Source organism: Mustela putorius, unplaced genomic scaffold (genome assembly GCF_011764305.1).
Source record: "Mustela putorius furo isolate JIRA1106 unplaced genomic scaffold, ASM1176430v1.1 tig00003942_pilon_pilon_pilon, whole genome shotgun sequence".
Taxonomy (NCBI): Eukaryota; Metazoa; Chordata; class Mammalia; order Carnivora; family Mustelidae; genus Mustela; species Mustela putorius.
Genome location: NW_025422087.1, coordinates 17,323,151 through 17,347,505, shown reverse-complemented (window position 1 = coordinate 17,347,505; position 24,355 = coordinate 17,323,151). Strand labels below are relative to the sequence as shown.

General features: G+C 45.4%; 1 protein-coding gene across 1 annotated transcript in view; it reads left to right on the top strand.

Moving 5' to 3' along the window:
- The window catches only part of TNR (tenascin R), a 401,788-nt gene that overhangs the window by 308,299 nt on the left and 69,134 nt on the right, over positions 1-24,355 (top strand). Inside the window, exons 3-6 of the mRNA XM_004761960.3 lie at positions 10,041-10,602; positions 12,966-13,442; positions 19,753-20,016; positions 23,244-23,359. Of these exons, the coding sequence (XP_004762017.1) occupies positions 10,104-10,602; positions 12,966-13,442; positions 19,753-20,016; positions 23,244-23,359 (1,356 nt within the window). The 5' untranslated portion in view covers positions 10,041-10,103. The remainder of the gene's footprint in view (positions 1-10,040; positions 10,603-12,965; positions 13,443-19,752; positions 20,017-23,243; positions 23,360-24,355) is intronic.

Genomic DNA, 24,355 nt, shown 5'->3' with positions numbered 1-24,355 from the left:
TCATTCCTCGTTGGAATGGGAGGTGGAGGTAGAGAATAAAGGCAGAAAGGGAGGTTTCAGGGATGCGAGAAAGAAAAGCCCCTTGGAGAAGTTTGGAAAGAACCCAAATACATGGAGACTAAACAGTATCCTTCTAAAGAATGAATGGGTCAACCGGGAAATTAAAGAAGAATTGAAAAAAATCATGGAAACAAATGATAATGAAAATACAACGGTTCAAAATCTGTGGGACACAACAAAGGCAGTCCTGAGAGGAAAATATATAGCGGTACAAGCCTTTCTCAAGAAACAAGAAAGGTCTCAGGTACACAACCTAACCCTACACCTAAAGGAGCTGGAGAAAGAACAAGAAAGAAACCCTAAGCCCAGCAGGAGAAGAGAAATCATAAAGATCAGAGCAGAAATCAATGAAATAGAAACCAAAAAAACAATAGAACAAATCAACGAAACTAGGAGCTGGTTCTTTGAAAGAATTAATAAAATTGATAAACCCCTGGCCCGACTTATCAAAAAGAAAAGAGAAAGGACCCAAATAAATAAAATCATGAATGAAAGAGGAGAGATCACAACTAACACCAAAGAAATACAAACTATTATAAGAACATACTATGAGCAACTCTACGGCAATAAATTTGACAATCTGGAAGAAATGGATGCATTCCTAGAAACATATAAACTACCACAACTGAACCAGGAAGAAATAGAAAGCCTGAACAGACCCATAACCAGTAAGGAGATTGACACAGTCATTAAAAATCTCCAAATAAACAAAAGCCCAGGGCCAGACGGCTTCCCGGGGGAATTCTACCAAACATTTAAAGAAGAACTAATTCCTATTCTCCTGAAACTGTTCCAAAAAATAGAAATGGAAGGAAAACTTCCAAACTCATTTTATGAGGCCAGCATCACCTTGATCCCAAAACCAGACAAGGATCCCACCAAAAAAGAGAGCTATAGACCGATATCTTTGATGAACACAGATGCGAAAATACTCAACAAAATACTAGCCAATAGGATTCAACAGTACATTAAAAAGATTATTCACCACGACCAAGTGGGATTTATTCCAGGGCTGCAAGGTTGGTTCAACATCCGCAAATCAGTCAATGTGATACAACACATCAATAAAAGAAAGAACAAGAACCATATGATACTCTCAATAGATGCTGAAAAAGCATTTGACAAAGTACAGCATCCCTTCCTGATCAAAACTCTTCAAAGTGTAGGGATAGAGGGCACATACCTCAATATCATCAAAGCCATCTATGAAAAACCCACCGCAAATATCATTCTCAATGGAGAAAAACTGAAAGCTTTTCTGCTAAGGTCAGGAACACGGCAGGGATGTCCGTTATCACCACTGCTATTCAACATCGTACTAGAGGTCCTAGCCTCAGCAATCAGACAACAAAAGGAAATTAAAGGCATCCAAATCGGCAAAGAAGAAGTCAAATTATCACTCTTCGCAGATGATATGATACTATATGTGGAAAACCCAAAAGACTCCACTCCAAAACTGCTAGAACTTATACAGGAATTCAGTAAAGTGTCAGGATATAAAATCAATGCACAGAAATCAGTTGCATTTCTCTACACCAACAGCAAGACAGAAGAAAGAGATATTAAGGAGTCAATCCCATTTACAATTGCATCCAAAACCATAAGATACCTAGGAATAAACCTAACCAAAGAGACACAGAATCTATACTCAGAAAACTATAAAGTACTCATGAAAGAAATTGAGGAAGACACAAAGAAATGGAAAAAAATGTTCCATGCTCCTGGATTGGAAGAATAAATATTGTGAAAATGTCTATGCTACCTAAAGCAATCTACACATTTAATGCAATTCCTATCAAAGTACCATCCATCTTTTTCAAAGAAATGGAACAAATAATTCTAAAATTTATATGGAACCAGAAAAGACCTCGAATAGCCAAAGGGATATTGAAAAAGAAAGCCAACGTTGGTGGCATCACAATTCCGGACTTCAAGCTCTATTACAAAGCTGTCATCATCAAGACAGCATGGTACTGGCACAAAAACAGACACATAGATCAATGGAACAGAATAGAGAGCCCAGAAATAGACCCTCAAATCTATGGTCAACTAATCTTCGACAAAGCAGGAAAGAATGTCCAATGGAAAAAAGACAGCCTCTTCAATAAATGGTGCTGGGAAAATTGGACAGCCACATGCAGAAAAATGAAATTGGACCATTTCCTTACACCACACACAAAAAAATAGACTCAAAATGGATGAAGGACCTCAATGTACGAAAGGAATCCATCAAAATCCTTGAGGAGAACACGGGCAGCAACCTCTTCGACCTCTGCCGCAGCAACATCTTCCTAGGAACAACGCAAAAGGCAAGGGAAGCAAGGGAAAAAATGAACTACTGGGATTTCATCAAGATCAAAAGCTTTTGCACAGCAAAGGAAACAGTTAACAAAATCAAAAGACAACTGACAGAATGGGAGAAGATATTTGCAAACGACATATCAGATAAAGGACTAGTGTCCAGAATCTATAAAGAACTTAGCAAACTCAACACCCAAAGAACAAATAATCCAATCAAGAAATGGGCAGAAGACATGAACAGACATTTCTGCAAAGAAGACATCCAGATGGCGAACAGACACATGAAAAAGTGCTCCATATCACTCGGCATCAGGGAAATACAAATCAAAACCACAATGAGATATCACACCTCACACCAGTCAGAATGGCTAAAATCAACAAGTCAGGAAATGACAGATGCTGGCGAGGATGCGGAGAAAGGGGAACCCTCCTACACTGTTGGTGGGAATGCAAGCTGGTGCAGCCACTCTGGAAAACAGCATGGAGGTTCCTCAAAATGTTGAAAATAGAACTGCCCTATGACCCAGCAATTGCACTATTGGGTATTTACCCTAAAGATACAAATGTAGTGGTCCAAAGGGACACATGCACCCGAATGTTTATAGCAGCAATGTCCACAATAGCCAAACTATGGAAAGAACCTAGATGTCCATCAACAGATGAATGGATCAAGAAGATGTGGTATATATACACAATGGAATACTATGCAGCCATCAAAAGAAATGAAATCTTGCCATTTGCAACAACATGGATGGAACTAGAGCGTATCATGCTTAGCGAAATAAGTCAAGCAGAGAAAGACAACTATCATATGATCTCCCTGATATGAGGAAGTGGTGATGCAACATGGAGGCTTAAGTGGGTAGAAGAAGAATAAATGAAACAAGATGGGATTGGGAGGGAGACAAACCATAAGTGACTCTTGATCTCACAAAACAAACTGAGGTTGCCGGGGGGAGGGGGTTTGGGAGAAGGGGGTGGGATTATGGACATTGGGGAGGGTATGTGATTTGGTGAGTGCTGTGAAGTGTGTAAGCCTGGTGATTCACAGACCTGTACCCCAGGGGATAAAAATATATGTTTATAAAAAATAAAAAATTTAAAAAAAAAAAAAAAAAAAAAAAAAAGCCCCTTGGAAATAATGAAGTGACATGAGCTTAGCGCAGTGAAGGACTATTTATTCAGTCAGAATTAAATAAATGTCCATTTCATTCCCCTTCCCTTCAGCAACGTCAGACGAAGTGAGAAACATGAAGCCCTCCACGCCGTTCATTCTGCCTTCTGTCTCTACCTGTCCCCAGAGCAGCCACCTAAGCCACACGGAAGTATAGACACTAGAGAGAAGCAGAGGGGCCTGTGGTGTGGTCTGGGGTGGCTTGTGGCTGAGCTGGGTAGACGCACACCAGCACGAACCTCTGCGGGCCCTGGTCTCCTTAATTACTGGGAAAGGACAAGTTTTTAAAGTGTCCCCCAACTCCTCCAAGATCAAGGTTTACTAGTTTAGAATTGTTCTTGATTCTTTGGGACCCAGTGGACACCGGGCACTTTTAAACAAAGAACCCGCCAGACAAGCCTTCCCTCCCAGCGGGAGAGACTAACGCAGTTTCTAGGGTAGTTGCCTGCACTGGTGGAGAAAACATTAAGCTAAAAGTCATGGCTGTCAAGATGTCCTAAATCTGATCCCAGGAGAGGAGAGTGTTGATTTTTAAGAGCTCTGAGTCTTTTCATGAGAATGGTATGTGGCCACTAATTAAAGTTGGCTGAAAACAGCAGTTGGGAGTACAGACTATGGTCAGCAAGATCTGGGTTCAGTCTTGGCTCCTCTGTTCATTAGCTGTGAAATCTTGGTCAAATTCCTTGGCCTTTCCCAAAGTTCGTTTTCCTCGTCTTGAATAATGGAAAGAAAGAGGACCTAGCATGGTAGCAAAAACACTGCAGAGCCCTCCCTGTTTACAGAGGGGCTGACTGACTGATGCCTCCTTCTGATTGGCTGTGGCCCAAGCCAAGCCAGTTGCTAAATATCTTGACTCCTAAACATCACTCCTCCCTAGTTTATAGAATCATTGTCAGAAGTGAATATAATTATATAAGAAAAACACTGGCTTGGTGCCTGGTAAAGCTATTGATTTTGCTATGGGTTGAGTTGTGTCCTACAAAGAAAATGTAGTGAAGTTCTTATCCCCAGTATCTCAGAACGTGACATCATTTGGAAAGAGGGTCATTGCAGATGTAGTTAAGATGAGGTTATACTGGAATGATGGGCCCCAATCCAATGTGACTGATGACCATGTGAAGACACAGAGAAGACAATATGACAATGGGGGTGGGGTTTGGTGTGTCCCGTCTACAAACCAGGGACTGCCAGGACTGCCAGCTAGGAGAGAGGTATAGATCTTCCCTCAGAGCACTCAGAAGGAACCAACCTAATTGACCCCTTGATTTTGGATTTGTAGTCTCCAGAATTGTGAGACAAAAAGTTCAGAGTTCATAGTTACTCAGTTGAGATTGGTGACAGCAGCCCTAGGAAGCCAATATGGTTTTATAGTGAGTAGACTCCTCAAAGCCACATGAGAGTATCAGGAAAAAGAAGACCATAAGGTCCATTCTAGCTCATCCTCTCACGTAATTCTTGGAAGCCCATCTTCAGCGTCCTCATTAAGCAGACTTTCCACTTGTGCCTGAATACTTCCAGTGGCAGGGAGCTCACTACCCACCATGACAATTAAGTGGTTCTGATTGTTAGAAAAGCTATTCTCTAAATGGAGCCAAAATTGGTTTCCTTGTAGATTACCCCACTTGGTAGAAACTAGTTCCCTTGGACCTTTTGGCAAATAGAAGTCCAATCCTTCCTTCAGCTTTCCATGGCCTTTCAAATACTGACATTGATAGAGCAAGTACGTGCTTGTACATGTCAGAGTTTTAGCAAACGCGATGTCTTCTTGGGTATGATGCACTTCTGCCAGCCACTACGGGAGGGAGAGCTCTGAAGGGCCTCTCATCAGCATTGAAGGTGCCAGCCTGGAAGGGACACACATCACTTCCTCAGAACTGATCAGCCAGTCCCAGCGGCATGGCCGCACCGAACCAAAAGGAGGCCAGAAAACATAGTCCTACCATGTGTCTGGAAAGCCAGGCCGGAAGTACGTGGCGAAGGGCACCGACAATTACGCTATCCTATCAGTGCCGCTGTCCCCGAGTCATATTACGTGCAGCCCTCTCTGGGCATTCTGGGCATGTGTTGGTCATCGTAATGATCACATCGCATTGTTATCCTATTTATTGTGTCTTCATCGTCTCCACAAAACTGAGAGTTTCTCAGGAACAGGGACTGGGTAGGGGAGGGAGGGCACCTGGGTGGCTCAATCGGTTAAGTGTCTGTCTTTGACTCAGGTCATCATCCCAGGGTCCTGGGAAGGAGTCCTGCATCAGGCTCCTTCCTTAGCTGGGAGTCTGCTTCTCCCTCTGCCTCTGCCCCTCCCCTCTGCTCATGCTCTATCTCTCTCAAATAAATAAATAAAATCTTAAAAAAGAAAAAAGAATAGGGACTAGGTCATATGAAGTGTTTGGTCTGGGATGAATTTTAGAAGAGTGACTATATAGCTAGAGTAAAAGGCAGAGTCCTTGTAGTGGTTTATAAGGCTGTATCTGAACTGGCTCTCTCTACCTCTCTGACATCTCCCCACATCTACTCCTTCATTCGCTTGGCCACAGTCTCACTGTCCCTCAAACTCACTAGTCCAGATCCTGCCTCTGAGCCCTCACACTTGCTTTTCCCTATATCTAAAATGCTGTTCCACTGCTCTCTGCTTGGCTCACCAGTCCACTTCTCTGAGGTCTCTGCTCAGCTGTCACCTTATCAGAGAAGCCTTCCCTGACCATGCCTTGTAATATTAGCACGACTTTTCCAGCCCTGTTAGTGCCCCGACCCCTCATCTTTTAGTCTTCTCCACTTACATTTGCTGATACAAACACACACAAATGAATGTTATATCATCATACACCAAATAACATATGCTATGCCTTATAGGATACATTATACATGACACACAGGTTTCTCTGCTATCTGAAGGTAGAGTTTCCTATGAAAGCTTTCATAAGTTGAAATGGCATAAAGAGAAGAAACACGTACCATTAATTCATATGGAATAGTTTTTTAGCCTTGCCAAACCCCAAAAATTACCTCTCTTGGGCTTTTCTAACACCTTAGATCACATTTTGCTAATGGACACACAAAATAAATTGAGATAAAGTACAGATGCTCACAGACACAGTTCAAAGCTCCTGCGGCTCGAAGCTGAGATGCTGAGTGTCGTCCCTAGGGGAAGTGGGACAGCATCCATCCCTCTCACTGCTTGAGGTACGTACTGCCTCTATCACTGTGTACAGCAGAATCAATGCTGAATGCTGTTTTTGCTTTTTTTCCTAATTTCCTAAATGTAAGAACCCTTTTCAGAACTAATATAGGTCTCTCCCAAGTGAAGGTGGCATAACGCCAACTCTCAAAGAGCAAGAGATACTTGCACACGATTATTTTTACTATTTATTGTTTGCCCTCCCTCTGACACACACATACACACCCAGGCCCAGACACATGTGCAAACACACCTGAAAGAGACTTCTATGAATGAAGGAACCCACGTATGGTAGGTACTCAATAAATATCTGTCAAATGAATGAAAAAGGAACCAATGTACCTCATGAGTCTTCATTTCTCTGGTCCAATGCCAAGTTCCTCCCTCTCATAGGACAAAACTGAGTCTCTTCAACAACCTGGTCCCCCAGAAGGGGTCAATGATTCGTGCGGTACAGAGCGAAACAGCCCTTTCCTTTGCCTTTGTTCTGTGTTTTAATTCATAAAGCCTAAATTTAAGTAAGATTTTGGAGGTTACAATATCACGCTGTCGATGGAATCATAGTTAAGTTTGTAATTGACTAGGGTCATAAGTGCTATTCACACATAAAGTAAGACTTCTGCTCCATGGTTACTTCTGTAGTTGTCGCTTTGGATCTAAGTGTAGGACCTGACATTCTTCCCTCTTAATTTGCCTGTCACTTGTCTTCCTTTCCAGTTATAACATCATTTATTCTTTAACTTATTTATTGAGTGTCAACTACGTGCAAACAAATCTGCATTACATGCTATGGGTTTTATGGGATAATTTTACAGTTCCTGGGTTAAAAAAAAAAAAAAGCTATTCAGCAATAGCAGTATGGATCAGACAAACCAATGTTAGTTTAGTAAAAGAAATAGCTAAGGCTCCTCGGCCTTCGGTGTGAGAGCGAAGGTCAGTGACTGATAGCAGAGCCATTCTGGGGAGCTCTCAGTGATAGAAGGGGCAGAAGCAACCTTCCAAGGAGGCAATGGCTGGGGACCCAGAAACAGAAAGCCAACAGCACCCTACACTGAGGGCCTTGGAAAGAGCTGACAGCCATGAGGGTAATTTGGTTCAGACACATCACTCTATCTATCCCCAAGGCTGATTTACCTTATCTTGATGTGGCCAGTGGATCACCTCGTCCCAGATTAGCTCCAAGAACCTCTCCCTTGTTCAAACAAGGGTATGCTAAGTTTGTGCTTTCTTGGTGTCCACTGATGGATGAGACTTCCCCTGTGTTCCGGCAATTTCAGGGCAGTCCTTGGAGAGGGGAAGAAGCAGAACAATTATTCTACATTATCTATCAACAATATTTATTTATTTTAATTAATGCCAGGTACTAGGTAAGTACTGTACAGATAATAAACATCCCTACAATTCTGGAAGGTAGGTACCGTTATAATCCCCATTGTGTAGATGGGGAAATGGAGGCCTACAGCTAGAAAAGTGAAGGAGCTGGGTCTGAACCCAGACGGTCTGGCTCCGGTGTCCATGATCTTAACAGCTCTGCTCAGTTTCCTCTTCATACTGGAAACAGGGACAGACTATGGTTCAATATACAACATAAAGGCTGAGTAATGAGATGTGGTTTTTGTATGAGTCACTAATACAGATCATTTTTACCAAAACCAACCCTCAGACACTATCCAGTTGAACTGAAAGGGACAAGAATAATGAGTAACTTGAGGATAATGGAAGGAGATCAAATAAGTTGGAGAATGATTCAGCCCTTTGCTCACTGGGCAGTCACTCGTTAATTTATCTGTTTATTCGTCCTTCCAAGCGTCCACTCATTCATCCAACAGCCACGCACTGAGCACTTTTGCTGCCCGAGGCACACATCAAATGCTGCAGATAAGACGTGGTCTGACCAGAATCGATTTTGCAGTCCAGGTGGGGAGAACCAGGCAAAGGAGACGCAGGTCTAGCGTGAGACATGCTGTCAGCGGGGCTTAACTTCGCCTCACTGGGGAGAGCAGATGACGGGACAGGAGGGAAATGGTGAAAGGAAGAAGCTTCACGGAGGAAGGAACATTGGATCTGACCCTAGCAAAAGTCTCTAACCTCAATATTCCCAGGAAGATCCTAGAATTACACAACTGCCATCAGAGACAACAGAAAATTGAACATGCTTTCAAGGAATGAGCTAGAGCACAGCAGTTAGGAAGACAGGCTTGGGGTCTGTGAAAGTTCATCAGGCCTGAATTCAAATCTTAACCTCTCCAGGCAGAATTGCCTCGATCATGAGATGGGGATATCTTCCATCATGAGATGGGGATATCAGCCCCCCTAGGGCTATCCCCAGGGCCAGGAAGGTCACGTGCAAGGTACAGAGCCCAGTCTGGGCGCCAAGCCCCATCACTAGGCACCAGGCATCATTTGTGTCTTCTCTCAGTCCCAGCTAGCCTTACCCCATCCCTCCGTCTTTAATCTTCTTAGAAGCTGTAACACTACCTTTAGAACCAAAATTTGTAAGCCTCTTTTCTCTTTTACATCAGGGATAAAAAAGAAATGTAATTTCTGCAAAACTGATTTGCATTACAGTAAATTTCTCATCCTCTGTGGGTTTTGGTGACTAGGTAATCAGCAGAGGAGCTAATTCATTATTTTAGCAATTTAAACAGGACCTCGGAAGAAAGGCACCCCGTGGTCACAAAGCACCGGGACTAAACTAATGAGAAGATTAAAAGAAAGTTCGGCTCACACAGTCTCCGATAATCACAAACGTACCCAAGGATTATTAACAACCACAATTACCTGGAACTACATTATCTGCCTGGTTGGTTATTCCAAAGTCAACTCGTATTGAATACACGGGCTTAGAGGAGTTCATAAGTTATTTTGAAGTGGCTGACAGGGCCCCCTCGCTAACAAATATGTGGGAAAATATGAGGGTATGCCTGAGGCTCCCTGGTACCCTTCATCCTACTTCTCACCCAGACGTGAAAGTAAGCTCTGAGCTCTCCTTGGAGGAATAGCTTAACCACCAACCCCCAGTTGTCAGTCCTCACAGGTCCTCTGGGCTGGGCCTTACTTGCCCACCATGGGGCTCAGGTGCGAGCATTCTAGATAAGCCTTTTGAGAAATCAAAATGTCTTTCTGCAGAAGCAGTGTCCATTTTCAGGAATCCATCCCTCTCCGGGACAAAGCTCTGGGCTTCTATGATCCTCATAGCTACTGTCCCTTCCCAACCTACCCGTGGAAAATCCTAAGTGCCTCCTCTACAGCTTTGTAGGATTTCGCCCAGCCCTGGTGCTCCGCACAGGTCTCAGGGGTCATCTCCTTTCTCCGTCTTTCTTGCAGATTCCCACAACTCCCGGCTGTGTGCTGCAGGCTGGTGTTGAACCCGGAGCTCTGGCTGAGAGAATGGGGGTGGATGGGGAAACGGTGGTCCTGAAGAACATGCTCCTTGGCGTCAACCTGATCCTCCTGGGCTCCCTGCTCAAGCCCTCCGAATGTCAGCTGGAGGTCACCACAGAAGGGGTCCAGAGACAGGCGGCAGAGGAGGAAGGAAGTGTGGCCAACTACAGTGCTTCTGGCAAAGAGCAGCCTATGGTCTTCAACCACGTGTACAACATTAATGTGCCCCTGGACAACCTCTGCTCCTCTGGGCTGGAGGCCTCGGCGGAGCAGGAGGTGAGTGCCGAAGACGAGGCGCTGGCGGAATACACGGGTCAGACCTCGGACCACGAGAGCCAGGTCACCTTCACCCACAGGATCAACCTCCCCAAAAAGGCCTGCCCCTGCGCCGGCTCAGCCCGGGTGCTGCAGGAGCTGCTGAGCCGCATCGAGATGCTGGAGAGGGAGGTGTCGCTGCTCCGGGACCAGTGCACCAGCAACTGCTGCCCAGAAAGCGCGGCCACAGGTAGGGGCTGGGGGCGCAAGGGTCCCCCGCAAGGGCAGCCAAGGCCCGGGGGGGTGGGGGGGTGGAGGACAGTGTGCTGGCGGGGCAGCCTCTCTCCGGGCACGCACACACGGAGGGAACAGTGCGCTGCTCTGCTCGCGGCTGCAGCTCTCTGCCACTGCGTCTCACGTCTACATGCGGTCCTTCCCCGGGGGAATCGGGGCAGCATTTTCTACACTGCTCAGTCTGAAATACATTAACCTGATTTGGGGGGGGGGGTGAGTCAGGTAATGGTACATCGGTTCAGCGCAGCAACTTCTGTGGCGAGCAGGGAATTTGGTGTCTGTCTTCATTCATCTTTGGTTTTCACAGGCTGTTGAATTGATATCTCTCCATGTTAACCTCGGGGACTAGAGAACGCGGGCGCTCTGCTCGCTCAGCCACAGCCTCTCTCCCATCTGAGTAAATGATAGTCATTAAGGTCTCCGAGGACCTGGCCTCATCTCCCGCAGGATGCAGGCTTCAGCTCCCTCCGCAGACGCGCACGTGGGTGCGCTTGCACACACATGCACCTGCTCGCACGCGCACGCGCACGCGCACGGAGTAATGCGCACTCAAAGGGCTGATTCCACACCCCCAAAGGCTGGGGGTCTTAGATTTACCTCTCGACTCACCCACCCTGACTAGGAACACTTAGAAATTACTATTTTGACCTCTCTGGGAGGTCAGACTTCAGAGCCAGACTCCCTGAGTTCAAATCCTGGCTCTGCTACTTACTAGCCGGTATTTAAGCAGGTTACATAACCTGTGCCTTCTTTCCCCACCTACAAATGCTGATAAATGACAATCACAGGGATGACTACATACAGAATTAGGACTAAACAGATGAAAGGCTGGCTTCTGGTAAGTCCCATGGCAGCAACAGCGATCTGCTGACCCTTAACCAATAAAGATTGTGTTAGTCCCCTTTTATGTCCAGTCCTCTCGCCCACAAGGCACCTTAGAGCCGCGCCATTCATTCTTTAATGAGAAAGGGATTCATCTAACTATCCTGGGTTCCGGTTTTCAGCTCTGTAGGTTCTGGTATCTGGAGGCTTTCCAGGGAAGAAGCTGGAGGTGGCAGGGATGACACGGAACACACCAAAATTAGGGGCAGATTCTGTGTGGTGAAATATTGCCCAAGTTTTCTCACCTCTTTGTTGGCCTCATAACCAAAACTATAAATAAACAACGTGAAGAAGACAAAGTCCAGTCATTCAGTCTCCTGTTCTTTGGTGGGAACTTTCAGGCCATTTTGCCTTTTCAGTGGAGCTGAGGAATACAGGGAAGTCATAGGTGTCCATGGACATGAACTCTTCAGTGCCCAGCTGGGCAGCCTCTGAGTGGGTTTTCTCCCAGCTTCCTACTGGGCTCCGTGGCAGATGTGGAAAAATCCACAAGCAAGAACTATGTTAAAGCAATGTCTGTGGCGCTCTTTCAGACCACAGGGCTAGGTAAAGTGGCAGAGTTTAAAAAGGCTGTAACTTGCTTGATTTCATCTCCCCAGAGCCAACCACAGAGAAGGATGCCAAGCAGGTACTAGGCTCGTGTTTGCTTAATTTGTTTATTTGACTCATGCTAGACAGATAAATTAACCCCTGTAGTTATGGTGTGGAAAGGGCCGGGGCAGAGATATGCATAGAATCCAAAAAGATCAGAGCAAACAGTAATGAAATGAGACTGAAGTTATGGGAAGCCTTAGAAGTGACCCTGGTGCTGAGTTGTGATAAATGAGCCAAGTTAGTTAGATGGCGGGAAGGAGAGGGAGCAAGATGTGTCTGTAGCACAAATGACCTTGCCCTCCACAGCAGCCTCAGCACTCAGCCTACCTCCCCTTGGGTCGCCATCAGTACCCACAGCCCGCCTCTGGGTGTCTTTGTCAGGGACCTGCACTGTGGCCAGAGCATCCCGCAGGATTAAACCCAGGTTATCTTCTCTCGGACTGCCTGTTAATGCACCCTGGCTTAAGCTCCTCCCTCCCCTATCTCCCCCTCTCTCTAATCAGTTTCTCCTGGGAGCACTTTCTAGTAAGTCCCTTGACCTGAGCCCTCATCCAAGATCTACTTCCAGGGGACCCAAGCTAAGACACACTGAAGGTTAACTCCTGGAAGACAAGTCACCAGATCTCATTTATCCTTGCCCCCAGCACCAAGCTAGGCACAGGCAACCCAGATTTGGTGAGAACTGTTTATGAAATTGGGTATGTACCAAACTAGGTTGAGCTTGACTGTCAGCCGCCCAAATCTAACCAGAGAGTGAGGAGAGAGGTGTGTGCCCACCCCTCCCCTGCGCCATTTACAGGAGGAGCCACTGCTTCCCTTTGACCTGCTCCTTGACCCTTCCAGGACAACTGGACTACACGCCTCACTGCAGCGGCCACGGCAACTTTAGCCTCCAGTCCTGCAGCTGCATCTGCAATGAAGGCTGGTTCGGCAAGAACTGCTCCGAGCCCTACTGCCCGCTGGGCTGCTCCAGCCGGGGTGTGTGCGTGGATGGCCAGTGCGTCTGTGACAGCGAGTACAGCGGGGGCGACTGCTCCGAGCTCCGCTGCCCGACAGACTGCAGCTCCCGGGGGCTCTGCGTGGATGGAGAGTGTGTCTGTGAAGAGCCCTACACAGGCGAGGACTGTAGCGAGCTGAGATGCCCCGGGGACTGTTCGGGGAAGGGGAGATGTGCCAATGGCACCTGCTTCTGCCAGGAGGGCTACGTGGGGGACGACTGCAGTCAGCAGCGGTGTCTGAACGCCTGCAGTGGGCGAGGACACTGCCAGGAGGGGCTCTGCTTCTGCGAAGATGGCTACCAGGGCCCTGACTGCTCGGCAGGTAGGATGAGAGGTAGGAAGGGAGGCTGCAGAGGGCGTTCGGCGAACGAAGCGGGGGTGGAAAGAGAGATGGGAGGGAAGGTGTATTTCGTGCAAAGGAATTCCCAATTGGGTTGTGCTCATTTTCTTTCTAAGAGAGCCAGGTTCTTGCGTCGGTCACAATTGATGAGATGGAAAGGCAGACACCAGAAATCGTCACATTCAGTCGGAAAGTTCTGACTGAGACTAGAGCAAAAGCGATGCTACCAAAGGTGACAGCATTCCGCTGTCCTCGCAGTGGAGGAAAGGAAAGCAGAGAGTCCCGCCACGGGATCACCTTAGGCAAGGCCACTCTATAGCTCAAGGGGCTGCTGAGAGCTCCACCTGCCCCCAGGGGTCCCCCTGGCCGCTTGCCATATTCCAGGAACATGATTTTCCTTTTCCACGCTACTGCACAAAAGGGCGGTTCGTCCGCAACAAACAAGACTAGCCAGGCACACTGGTTATTTCATAACTCACATGTTGCCAGAGCTTCCTAATTGATGAAATGATCTAGTGTCCACACAGAAAAAAAATATTTATAGGCGGGACGCCTGGGTGGCTCAGTTGGTTGGACGACTGCCTTCGGCTCAGGTCATGATTCTGGAGTCCCGGGATCGAGTCCCACATCAGGCTCCCAGCTCCACGGGGAGTCTGCTTCTCTCTCTGACCTTCTCCTCGTTCATGCTCTCTCTCACTGTCTCTCTCTCAAATAAATAAATAAATAAATAAATAAATATTTATAGGCAAGAAATTAAATGTAAACAGGAATAAAGTCCTAAAGGCATCAAACAACAACTCACATTCTAACAATTAGTACAGAATATCAAAAGGCAATACAAAAATAAAAAATTTTTTTTTAATTTTTAAATTTTTTTAAAAAATTTAAAAAAAAAAGAATATCAAAAGGCTGTGACTCACTTTGTTCCAGAGGACATTGAGCAAATTAGAACCAACCCCACACGTAGTCTAATGCTGTGAAAGCTGATACAAAGGTGATATCCTGAAATGAAGATCTAAATCCAGCAGAGGGGAAAATATTCATATCTCACTGGAGATTTTTTTAATCTAAAATTAGATGATTTTCATCATTTCACTGTTATTGCTCATCCTTTTCTGACTGAATCAATGGCTCTTGCTGATACATTTTGTTTGTGTATCAGGTTACCTGATTGACCTTGATCCTTTCCATTTACGAGTGAATCTGTAACAGTGGGTTCAGAGGATGCACTGGGAGGATTTAAAATAAAAAATAACAGCAATCAAATATCTTTAAACTTTCTGATGGGTTGTCTGCTGGGAGGTCAGCTTCATTGATTTTCTGGTCTTCAGCATCACCAGTAGTTCTCCACCTGGATAAAGGGACCAGTCCGACAAGGTCCCTGCACCTGTGACTTCAACTTAATTTCTTTCACAAGATCCATGGCAATAATGGAAAAACAAAACAGTAACATACTGCTTAGAGAAAAAAATCTTTTCACTTTCCTTCATTTTTTTCCACATTTTTATTTCATTTAGCTTCCCCATTTTGTTTACTGAACTGAAATGTCTTTCTAAAAACACATGTAGTTGTTATAGCAATTGTTCCAAAGGAAAATTCAAGCTGAAGTTAAGCCTCGTCGCTACGTGAAGCCTTGTTTGAATCCAAAGTCACGAGGGAGCTGCTGGCAAGGGGAGGCTGAGGGATGGCCCTGGATTCCAGCCACAGGATGAAGCTCCAGGAGGCCCCCGCAGAGGATGCTAAGGGTCAGCCTGAGCCATTGCCCTGGATGGCTATTCTGTAGCCCATCTGCTTCTTAACAGAATAGATCTTTGTTGGGCTGTACAACCGTGCCATTTCCTGCCATATTCCTGACCCTGCTTTTCTACAAGAGTGGGTCCATTTGCAGACAAAATCTTAACCTAATCCTGGATCCAGATGGAAGTGGAGATAAACCCACCTTGTCGCTCAGGGAAGACCCAGCAGCTGGATGGAGTCCAAATTGTGAACCCGTGTTACCTCCAACACTTTACCTCTGTGCTGTTTGAAGAAGACTTCGGGAGCCCCAGATGAATGACTTTACAGGTTCTAGAAGCATGTGAGGAAGGACAGGTGCATCACCTCTACCTGTTTCTATAGCAACCCCACAGCCACAGCTCATTGCAGGAGGTGCTGCTCTCAGTGCCTGCCTTTTAAACCGAGCACCACAGGTCTCTTCCAGAGAAGTATCTGGGTCATTATCTAAAGTGCTACTTTGCTTGCTCTTTGAGAGAAGGCTGTGGGAGAGGGGACTGTTTACCCACTGTTTGACATTTCTGGCCAGATGCGCACACCACGGCGTCACTGCTTCCCTTTCCAGCAGGAGTGAGGACAGAAGCGAGAAGAAGAAGGAAGTTGAAATCATGGAGATCCACAGATATACCTCTGCACGGGTCCTTCTTTTCTCTTTGGCAAGGCCACGGCACAAAGCTGCCCCTTGTGTGGGCTTCCTTCTGAGCCCCCTAGACCACCAGAGCTTGGGTACAACTGACTAGCCTTGATGAGGCCACTAAATTTGACTCCAAGCCTTGATCTTTGCCCATAGCCTGCCCCAGGACAAAATCTCAGCCTTCCTGCCTCTGTTCTCTGGCCATGTAAAGATAATAGAATGAAAAAGTCATGAATATGAACCCTCAAAACAGGCCGTAGAAAGAAGTTACACTGGGCTTCTCATTTTACAAATTCAAAAAGCAGCAGTCCAGAAAGACAGAAAGATTTTCCCAAGCCAGACCGCTAATTAATGGCAGAGCAAGAATGAGAACCCTGGTCTCCTACCAACTTCTAGCACTCTTTAATCCTCTCTGGGATGCTAAGTGGAGCAGAATTGAAAAATGAAAATTATAAAAGCCACATACACAAAGAAATAGTCTTTTGATAGGAAAGCTGTACCCTGTCAAGTGATTTTTTTTTTTTAAGGCATCGGAGGTGGTGGAGAGAAGCACGTTAAACTGTTTGTCCACATCTGTCCCCAGTGAAGGAGGTTAGCACAGCGTCTGTCCGGTGAACTGGCCGAAACTCCCCATGAGTCAGCAGGAGGAAAGAACCACCGGAGCAGGACTTGAAACGATCCAGATTGCTGTTCCCTGGACTTCAGTCAGACCTGCGGAGATCCATCAACGTCAGCCTCTATGTCTGCCCACACTGCAGCCAGCCTGACCTCTGGCACCTGAAATTACTCGCTCCTTGGAGCAAGACGCTTTATGCAATTGGTTCCAACTGCTCTCAGCTCTTGCGTGCACAACTGAGGCAGGATCTAGGAAGTAAACTGCGTGGAATCTTTGCAGATAAAGCAACTCCGGTTCTTCAGGCCACCGTTTATTTCTTTTTAACTGCCTGCTCTTCCCCAAAGGTCAAAGTTGGAACCCCAAAGAAAGACTATGAGTACTCCGCTTCCATCCTCAATTCATTGAATCAAGGCATAGGGCTCTTCTACAGGTGCTTTTAATAGTTCAGTATCACTTCATCTGATGAGAATTACTGGTCCCCGATGTACACAGCTGCTGCTAAGTTATAGGGCAAGTGCCGGTGGTCGTGGCCTCTTCCACGGAGCCCATGGCCCCCAAGGTTACTCCCACCACAAAGAAAGCCATTGCTGCTCTATCATCACAAGGGAAGGCAGTGTTAACCACCAGGCTCAGGTCTCAAGATAAAAAATTTGCCAAGTTAAGCTGTCAAGATAAAAAATCCTTCTACACTACCTTCTTCTTTTAAAATCCCAAAGTTCTCCACATGGATCATTATTAACTTTATTTTCTGGAAGAAGGAACCAAAAAGAAATATGCCGACTTGTCCCTAGTGCCCTAAGAGTTGTTGACGACTTGAAATTTGGAATGGCCATTTCTGTGACTATGACAGGAGAAGTCCCACTTAGGAAACTTGGAGTTGGTTGTGTTGAATCACCAGAGGCAGGCAGTAGAGAATCCTTTTTAAAATAAGTTTCTTACCTCTAGGCTAAGCCCCAGTCTGAATTCGTGTCTTAAAGAACAGTCTGAACTCTCCTTCACGTAGTTACATTAGGTGGCTATGTATAAATGAAAAATAGCATCGGGCTCAATCCATAACCCGTCCTACAAATTGTAGGGGAAAGAACACTAGTTGTAGAGGATCTGGGTTTGGGAGCAGATTCTCCCCCCAACTCTCCGACTTTTAGCAAGTCCCTTAACCTGGGTCTCAGCTTCTCCATTTATAAAATTGGGACAATTATATCTATCCAGTCTACCTCGTAGGGCTGCCATTAAAGGACTTCTTCACATTTCATTTATATGGTGTGTGTGAACATGATCTATAGGTTGTGAAATGCCGAGCAAATATAAAGTGGTATTGTTTACTGGCTAAAAGGTTCTAGAGCCATTCTGCCTGGTTGAAATCTTTGCTTCTGTGGTTGCTGATGGTGGTAGCCAGTTTTCTCATCTGTAAAACAGGCATAATAATAATACCTATCTCATGGTGTTGGTAAGAGGACAAAACGAGATAGTCCACACAAGAGTGCTCGGCATTGTGCCGGGTGTACAATAAATGCTCAATAGAATCGTGCAAAGTACTAACTGATTCTATATATAAACTTATCCCCCCTTGGTCCAGGGGCCAGGCTATCCCAAAGATCTTAGTGCAGTTCAGAGCATTAATAATGTCAGAATTAGAAAGGATATAAGCTTATAAATGATCATTTGAGGTTCAATTATTTAAATCTCATTTACATACATTTAGTTTCATGAATGAAAAAAAATTTTTAAGTGAATGTTTAATTTTTTTGTTTGTTTCAGTCAGCATTTGCTATCTCTACTCACAAGGAGTTCTGCTTTCTAGACTGTTCTGTACAATGAATGGTTTGGGGCAATGGCAGTCAAAGCAAATGCTCAGCATTGCAAATATACGGTCCTAATTTCCATCCCATGAGTCTGAGTTAGAGGGCTTGTCATTTCTGCCTCTGCTGAGGATCTGAGGGCACAAGTGTGAGCAGAACAGAGCGGACAGGCACTCTCCCCTCACACAGTCTGTGAACAGCAGCTGGCTCAGTCCTGTGCTCTTGTGAAGGTGGAAGACTGAGGACATTCAGAAGAGACATTCAAAGCCAGTGATGGCTCTTAAATGAACATCTTCACCACACGTAAATTTATAAGTTAATTATAATTATTTCAACATTGTCCCAATTTTTTATTTACTCTCTAGGCAGTTGCAATGACAAGCACCCTGGACTGAGTCTCCTAGTGGGTCTTAAAGGTTCAGTTACTTAATACTCACACTCCTGGTGAATCATCACTTCCTAAGGAAACCATACATGAAAGCCTATTTGAGTGAGACTTATTCTTGGGTGATACTTGGGGTGACATTGGGGATGTGAAACAAGAGGGGAAAATAAACCCTCAAGAATACTTCTTTATCATCATCCCCAAGATCAAGGCTAAGAAGAACTAGTCTAACAGAAGTCACATTTCTTTTAAAACCTAAACGGTCTCTTTTTAAAAGGGAGAATAATACAATAAAGGGTTACTGTGTGTCTTCATCGGGCCATGACATCCAGAACTTACTCTTTTGGTTTCTTATATTTTGCAAGATAACCAAGAATAAGCCTTTATTCCCACTTACCAAGTCAAATATGGGTCCCTAAGGTAATCTGATGACATTTCACTTATTTAACTACTAAAAACGTTGGTCAGTGGTGTGCTGTTAAATATGTAACAACTAGCCCTCTGAGCGAAAAAATTAAAAACCCTGCTTTATAGCATTTGCCAATTTCCATGGTGGAAACACTCCTTCCATGGCCGATTTCAGACTACCATCATGCCATATGGTACTCAACACAGGATCAGGAACAACTGTGCAGTAGAATCCAGTTCGACAGAGAGGTACGACACACGTGAATTACCTTGAGGGCATGGATCATAGTAAAATGTCATGAAATAATCTGAAAGTGATGAGTTTTTAGTATTTATTCCCTTTGTTTTCCATACAATTTGATTGACTTGTCTTCAGTGATAACTGCATTTAACAACGCTCTTGAAAAAGTCCTGAACATTTGACATCCAGCTTTCACCAGCTAGCAAGAGTTGGCTCGGGCACACCACTGGCTTGCTGCCCTAGGGAGAGAGGATTACTAAGCACCGAAAAGACAGGAACCTACCCGCAGAAGGAGTGACAGATCACTCCAAGCCAGTGAGCGGAGCAGGACACACAGCAAGGGTGCATGGGGTGAGATATAAGGAAGAGGGTTGAGTCCAGGATGGGGAAAGGCAGTCCTCTGAGCTCACGCTGTCTGTGTATTGCCTCCCGGTAGTTGCCCCTCCAGAGGACTTGCGAGTGGCTGGTATCAGCGACAGGTCCATTGAGCTGGAATGGGACGGGCCGATGGCAGTGACGGAATATGTGGTCTCTTACCAGCCGACGGCCCTGGGGGGCCTCCAGCTCCAGCGGCGGGTACCTGGAGATTGGAGTGGCATCACCATCACGGAGCTGGAGCCAGGTCTCACCTACAACATCAGCGTCTACGCTGTCATTAGCAACATCCTCAGCCTTCCCATCACTGCCAAGGTGGCCACCCGTACGTAACATTTCCCCATCCTACTTCATTTTTCTTTCCTCCTACATGAGATCATGGGCATTCATGATAGTAGTGTCTTTTCTTAATTCTTCAGGGATGCCTGCAATAGTCACAGCCCGGGAGGGGAAGGGCTTCTGATGCGACCCCACTTGGAAAAGGGTAAATCGTTAAAAAGGCACTTCCGATTAAGAGAATTTCCAAATCTAGTCAGCTCCTATCAATTATAGAACCAAAAGGACAAAAAGGCAATTATTGAGTTCTGACTTGGCGTAAGCTCGAGTCTGATTAGAAGTCAAAGAAACTATGAGACTTCTACAGACTTTGCATCTAGTTAGGGATTCAAAACCAGAAGATATGAAATAGGATGTATAATAAGCAAGTGCTAAATGGTATGTTACAGATGGTAAGTGTATAGCAGAGTGGGAAAAAAAAAATCTTATTTAAAACCACACTGATGCCACCCACTTTTCCTCAGAGAGAGGTGGCATAATTTCTTCATGGTCTTTTGTTTAGCAAAATATAGTCTATTTTGATTATAAAAGTTGAGGCTTGATAGGATAGTTTAAGAAAGAGTCAGTGGAGAGAAAGAGAGGTTGAGACATAGACAGAGGCCAGCTAAACTGCTCTCCATAAGAAATAGGTTGTTGTGGGGATTTTTTCTTTAATTTAGGACAGGGGAAAATTCCTATAGGTGCATATCTGCATTTTACATATATTTTATTTAAGCACAGAAAATTTTTAAAAGATTGCCTACCAAGTATTAACATTGGCTACCTCGAAGAGTAGAGTAAGAAGCACATAGAAAGGAACTGTTATTTTTTTTTTCTCTTTATACACCCCTGGTTTCTTAGACCATCTTTTCCAATACAGCTCCTCCACCTCTCAGATGCTGGGAAGGTGACTTACAATTCAACTCGGACACTGTGTACCTGGAGTGAGTGTCAGGTCCCACAGGTTAGGGCCTGAGTCCCACAGGACTGTCTGCACCTCGGGCAGCCCGTCACAGGTCCAAAGCTGTCACAGGCACTAAGGACTGACCAGGTGTAAACTCCCACAACCCTTCCTTAGGTTTGATAATTCCTTAGAACAATTCACAGAACTCAGGAAAGTGCTTTACTCACTAGTACTGCCTTATTACCAAGGATACAGCTCGAGGACAGCCAAACAGGAGAGATGCTCAGGGCAAGGGATGGCGGACGGGGTGTGGAGTTTCCATGTCCTCTTCAGATATACCACAGCTCCCAGCACCTCCCTTCACCAGCCTGGAAACTCTCCAAACCCTGTTGCTTGGAGAATTTTGTGGAGTTCCACTATGCAGCCCCGATTGAATAGGTTACTGGCTCTTGGTAAATATTCAGTCTCCAGCCCGGCTCCCCTCCCTGGAGGCTGGAAGAGAGGCGGCAAGTTCCGATCTTTTAAATCATGCCGTGGTTTTTCTGGAAACTGGCTATCTAGTTATCTTGCAATCATACAACAGAGATTCTTATCACTCCAGAGATTCCGAAAGTTTTAGGAGTTGTATGCCAGGAGGCCAAGGACAAAAACCAAATATTTGTTACTATATCACGGAGAGATTCGAGCAGTAGTGGTAACCATAAAATAGAAGCCCCCCTTGGTCAAGAGATGGGACTTCTCACCAAATAAGGGATAAGAAATTTCAGTCCATTCTATGTAGGTCTCAAAGGACAAGATGGTATTTGGTGAACAAATGCCATGAAAGTTCAGAGAAGGGGGAGGTCAAGGTAGAAGAGCTGGCTTTGAAGGTTTCTTGGACTTGAACTGCACTTGGAAGGATAGGGAACCCACAGAGAGGAAAGGATTTAAATCATCCTGTCACAGAGATCCTGTTATGATACTGGATTCCCCCTCTGAATGCTGACTCTGTAAATATGCCTATAATTATCTCTGTTTATATTTGACCTTTTTTTCTAAATTCCTCTGGTGCCTGAGAACCAGTTTTAAATATCTTCAGTGATTGTGCGGAGAGGCAGGTCACCATCTGCTGCTTTTCCCACCTTGCTCCGGGATGAGTCACCACAGCAAGTCCCTGGCTCGACTCCCAGGCGTCTCCTCTCCCATCCACGTGCGCACACAGTGATGAGGTTTCCATCCCCGCCCCCCCCCTCCCGTGGCATGCGTCATGCCAATTGAGGGCATCCCCTCAGGCAAGCTCCCAGGTGACAAGGACAAAATGATGTAAACTCACCTGATGTGCCTTCAAGTGGGTTCAGAATCAGACCTGCCTTTCAACCAAGAATCATAAGGAAGCTTCCAAACAGGACGGATGAGAATCTGTTGGTTTTCCAATGGAATATCCCACGAGAGGCAAAGCTAAAATGGGAGTGGTCTCCCTGGAGAACTGAGAATAAGTCATGCTGTCGTATCTCAGGGCTGGTAATTGGAACTCCATTAGGACAAGCATAACTCCACCTCACTGAACCCGTGCATGCCTCTGTCCGTGTGTGTATGTGTGTTTGTGTTGGGGGTTGGGGGATGGGGTCCGAGAAAGGGGAGATTAAGAAATGAGAAACAGGGTAAGTGAGGCAAAGAGAGAGGAGACAAATAATGAAGAACTGGAGGGAGACTGTGGAGTGAGAGCAAACATCCCAGGATCTGCCATTGTCCTTTGTGTGTGCCTTCAGCTGCTTCATGTACATGAAATGGACATCTTAGACCATCCTAGATATAGGCGATTTGAGCTAAACAAAATACTCCGACCGCACCTCAGATGATCAAGAAAAGCGTTCTAGTCTTTATTCTGAAGCTGGCTACCATCCTTAGCCAACTCTCTCTGTGCCTCCCTCCTCCTGGGTGTGAAATGGGAACATTTTATTGCCTCTCAGGAATCCTTAGAGTCTCCAAAGATAGTGTTCAATCCTTTGAGAAGGCAGTGTACTAAATAGCAAGATTTGCCACATTAGTAAGGAAAGGAAAGGTTGTCTCTTTTGTATTTTAATATTAACCTCTGATGGGAGAGAAAGCGTTAGAAAAGCATTTATTTGATTATGTTTGCTATGTTCACTTGGGTATCACCAGTACAGAGCAACACCAGGGTCATGACAAAGTGGGCCAGTCCTGCACCTGGGACCCGCCATGTTTCCAACAAGATCGGGATTGCCTACCGCACCCAAGGTGTGGAGGGAGGACACCCAGGCAAAGCCCTAGGTGATGCTCTATGTCCTGCCAGGGATAGCCATGACATGGTCACCCACATTGCTGTGTTCCAGATCTCTCCACTCCTCAAGGACTACACTTCAAGACCATCACAGAGACCACCGTGGAGGTGCAGTGGGAGCCCTTCACATTCTCCTTCGATGGGTGGGAGATCAGCTTCATTCCAAAGGTAATGTCCACACGTGACACTGCCAACAGTCTCTTCTGGAGTATTCATACTCTTCTCAACTTGGAATCAGGAGCTGCAAGGACAGTGCCACCCAATGTCTCTCTCTCCATGCAGCTAAGGACACAAAGGGACCACTGGTGGTGTCTGGGCTTTAGAACATCTCTTCCACAAAGGTGTGGTGGATTGACTAGCAAGAGTGGCCCCAAGCCTCACACCCTGGCTTTGGAAGACAGGATGCGGGGAGCAGCCACTGGGTCCAGCTCTCTGCTCAGAAAGCTCTAGGGTTTGGCAAGCTATGATTTTTGCAAGTCTAAAAACCAAACCTTCAAAATGTTGGGGTTTCTCTTTAGGACATAAGGAAAGCCAGACTGAATCAGTCACATGGCTTCATTCTGTGCAGAAGATGCACCAAAAATCAGCTTGCATGGCCAAGCTCTGACGGTCTGAGGCATAACACAAAATACCTTTTGTAAACTATTAATTGAGAAAATTCGTCCTTACACAAATTATGTTCTTAGTTTTTGAGTTAAAAAGTATCCTTATTCCATTCTAGTCTTTAAAGTAGCATTTTATTGTATTCATCTAGTACTGACTTTTCCAAGTTGCCAGAGGCACCAGCCGAGTTCTGGTTTCCCAAAATTTGTTGAGACTCCTGATACTCTCCCCAATTCTGCCACTCATGGGAGTGTAATGTTTAATCATAGGCCTTACCCCCATCTTCATCTTTCAATATCAAATAACATTTTCCCGTCATCAGACTTAATGACAGAGAACACATATTTGGCTAACCAGACAGTGATCTCACCATTATTTTACTTCTAAATTCTTCGAGGCATGGACTGTTGGAGCTACCAAGGACCTCCAAGTTCACAGAGTATGACCCTTCATTTTACATCGAGTTTGTTTACTTTAAAAAGACTAAGACTCAGCAAACTTAAATAACATTGGATAGCTAGTTGGTGGCAGGCTTAACACAGGAATCCAGGGCTCCAGGGT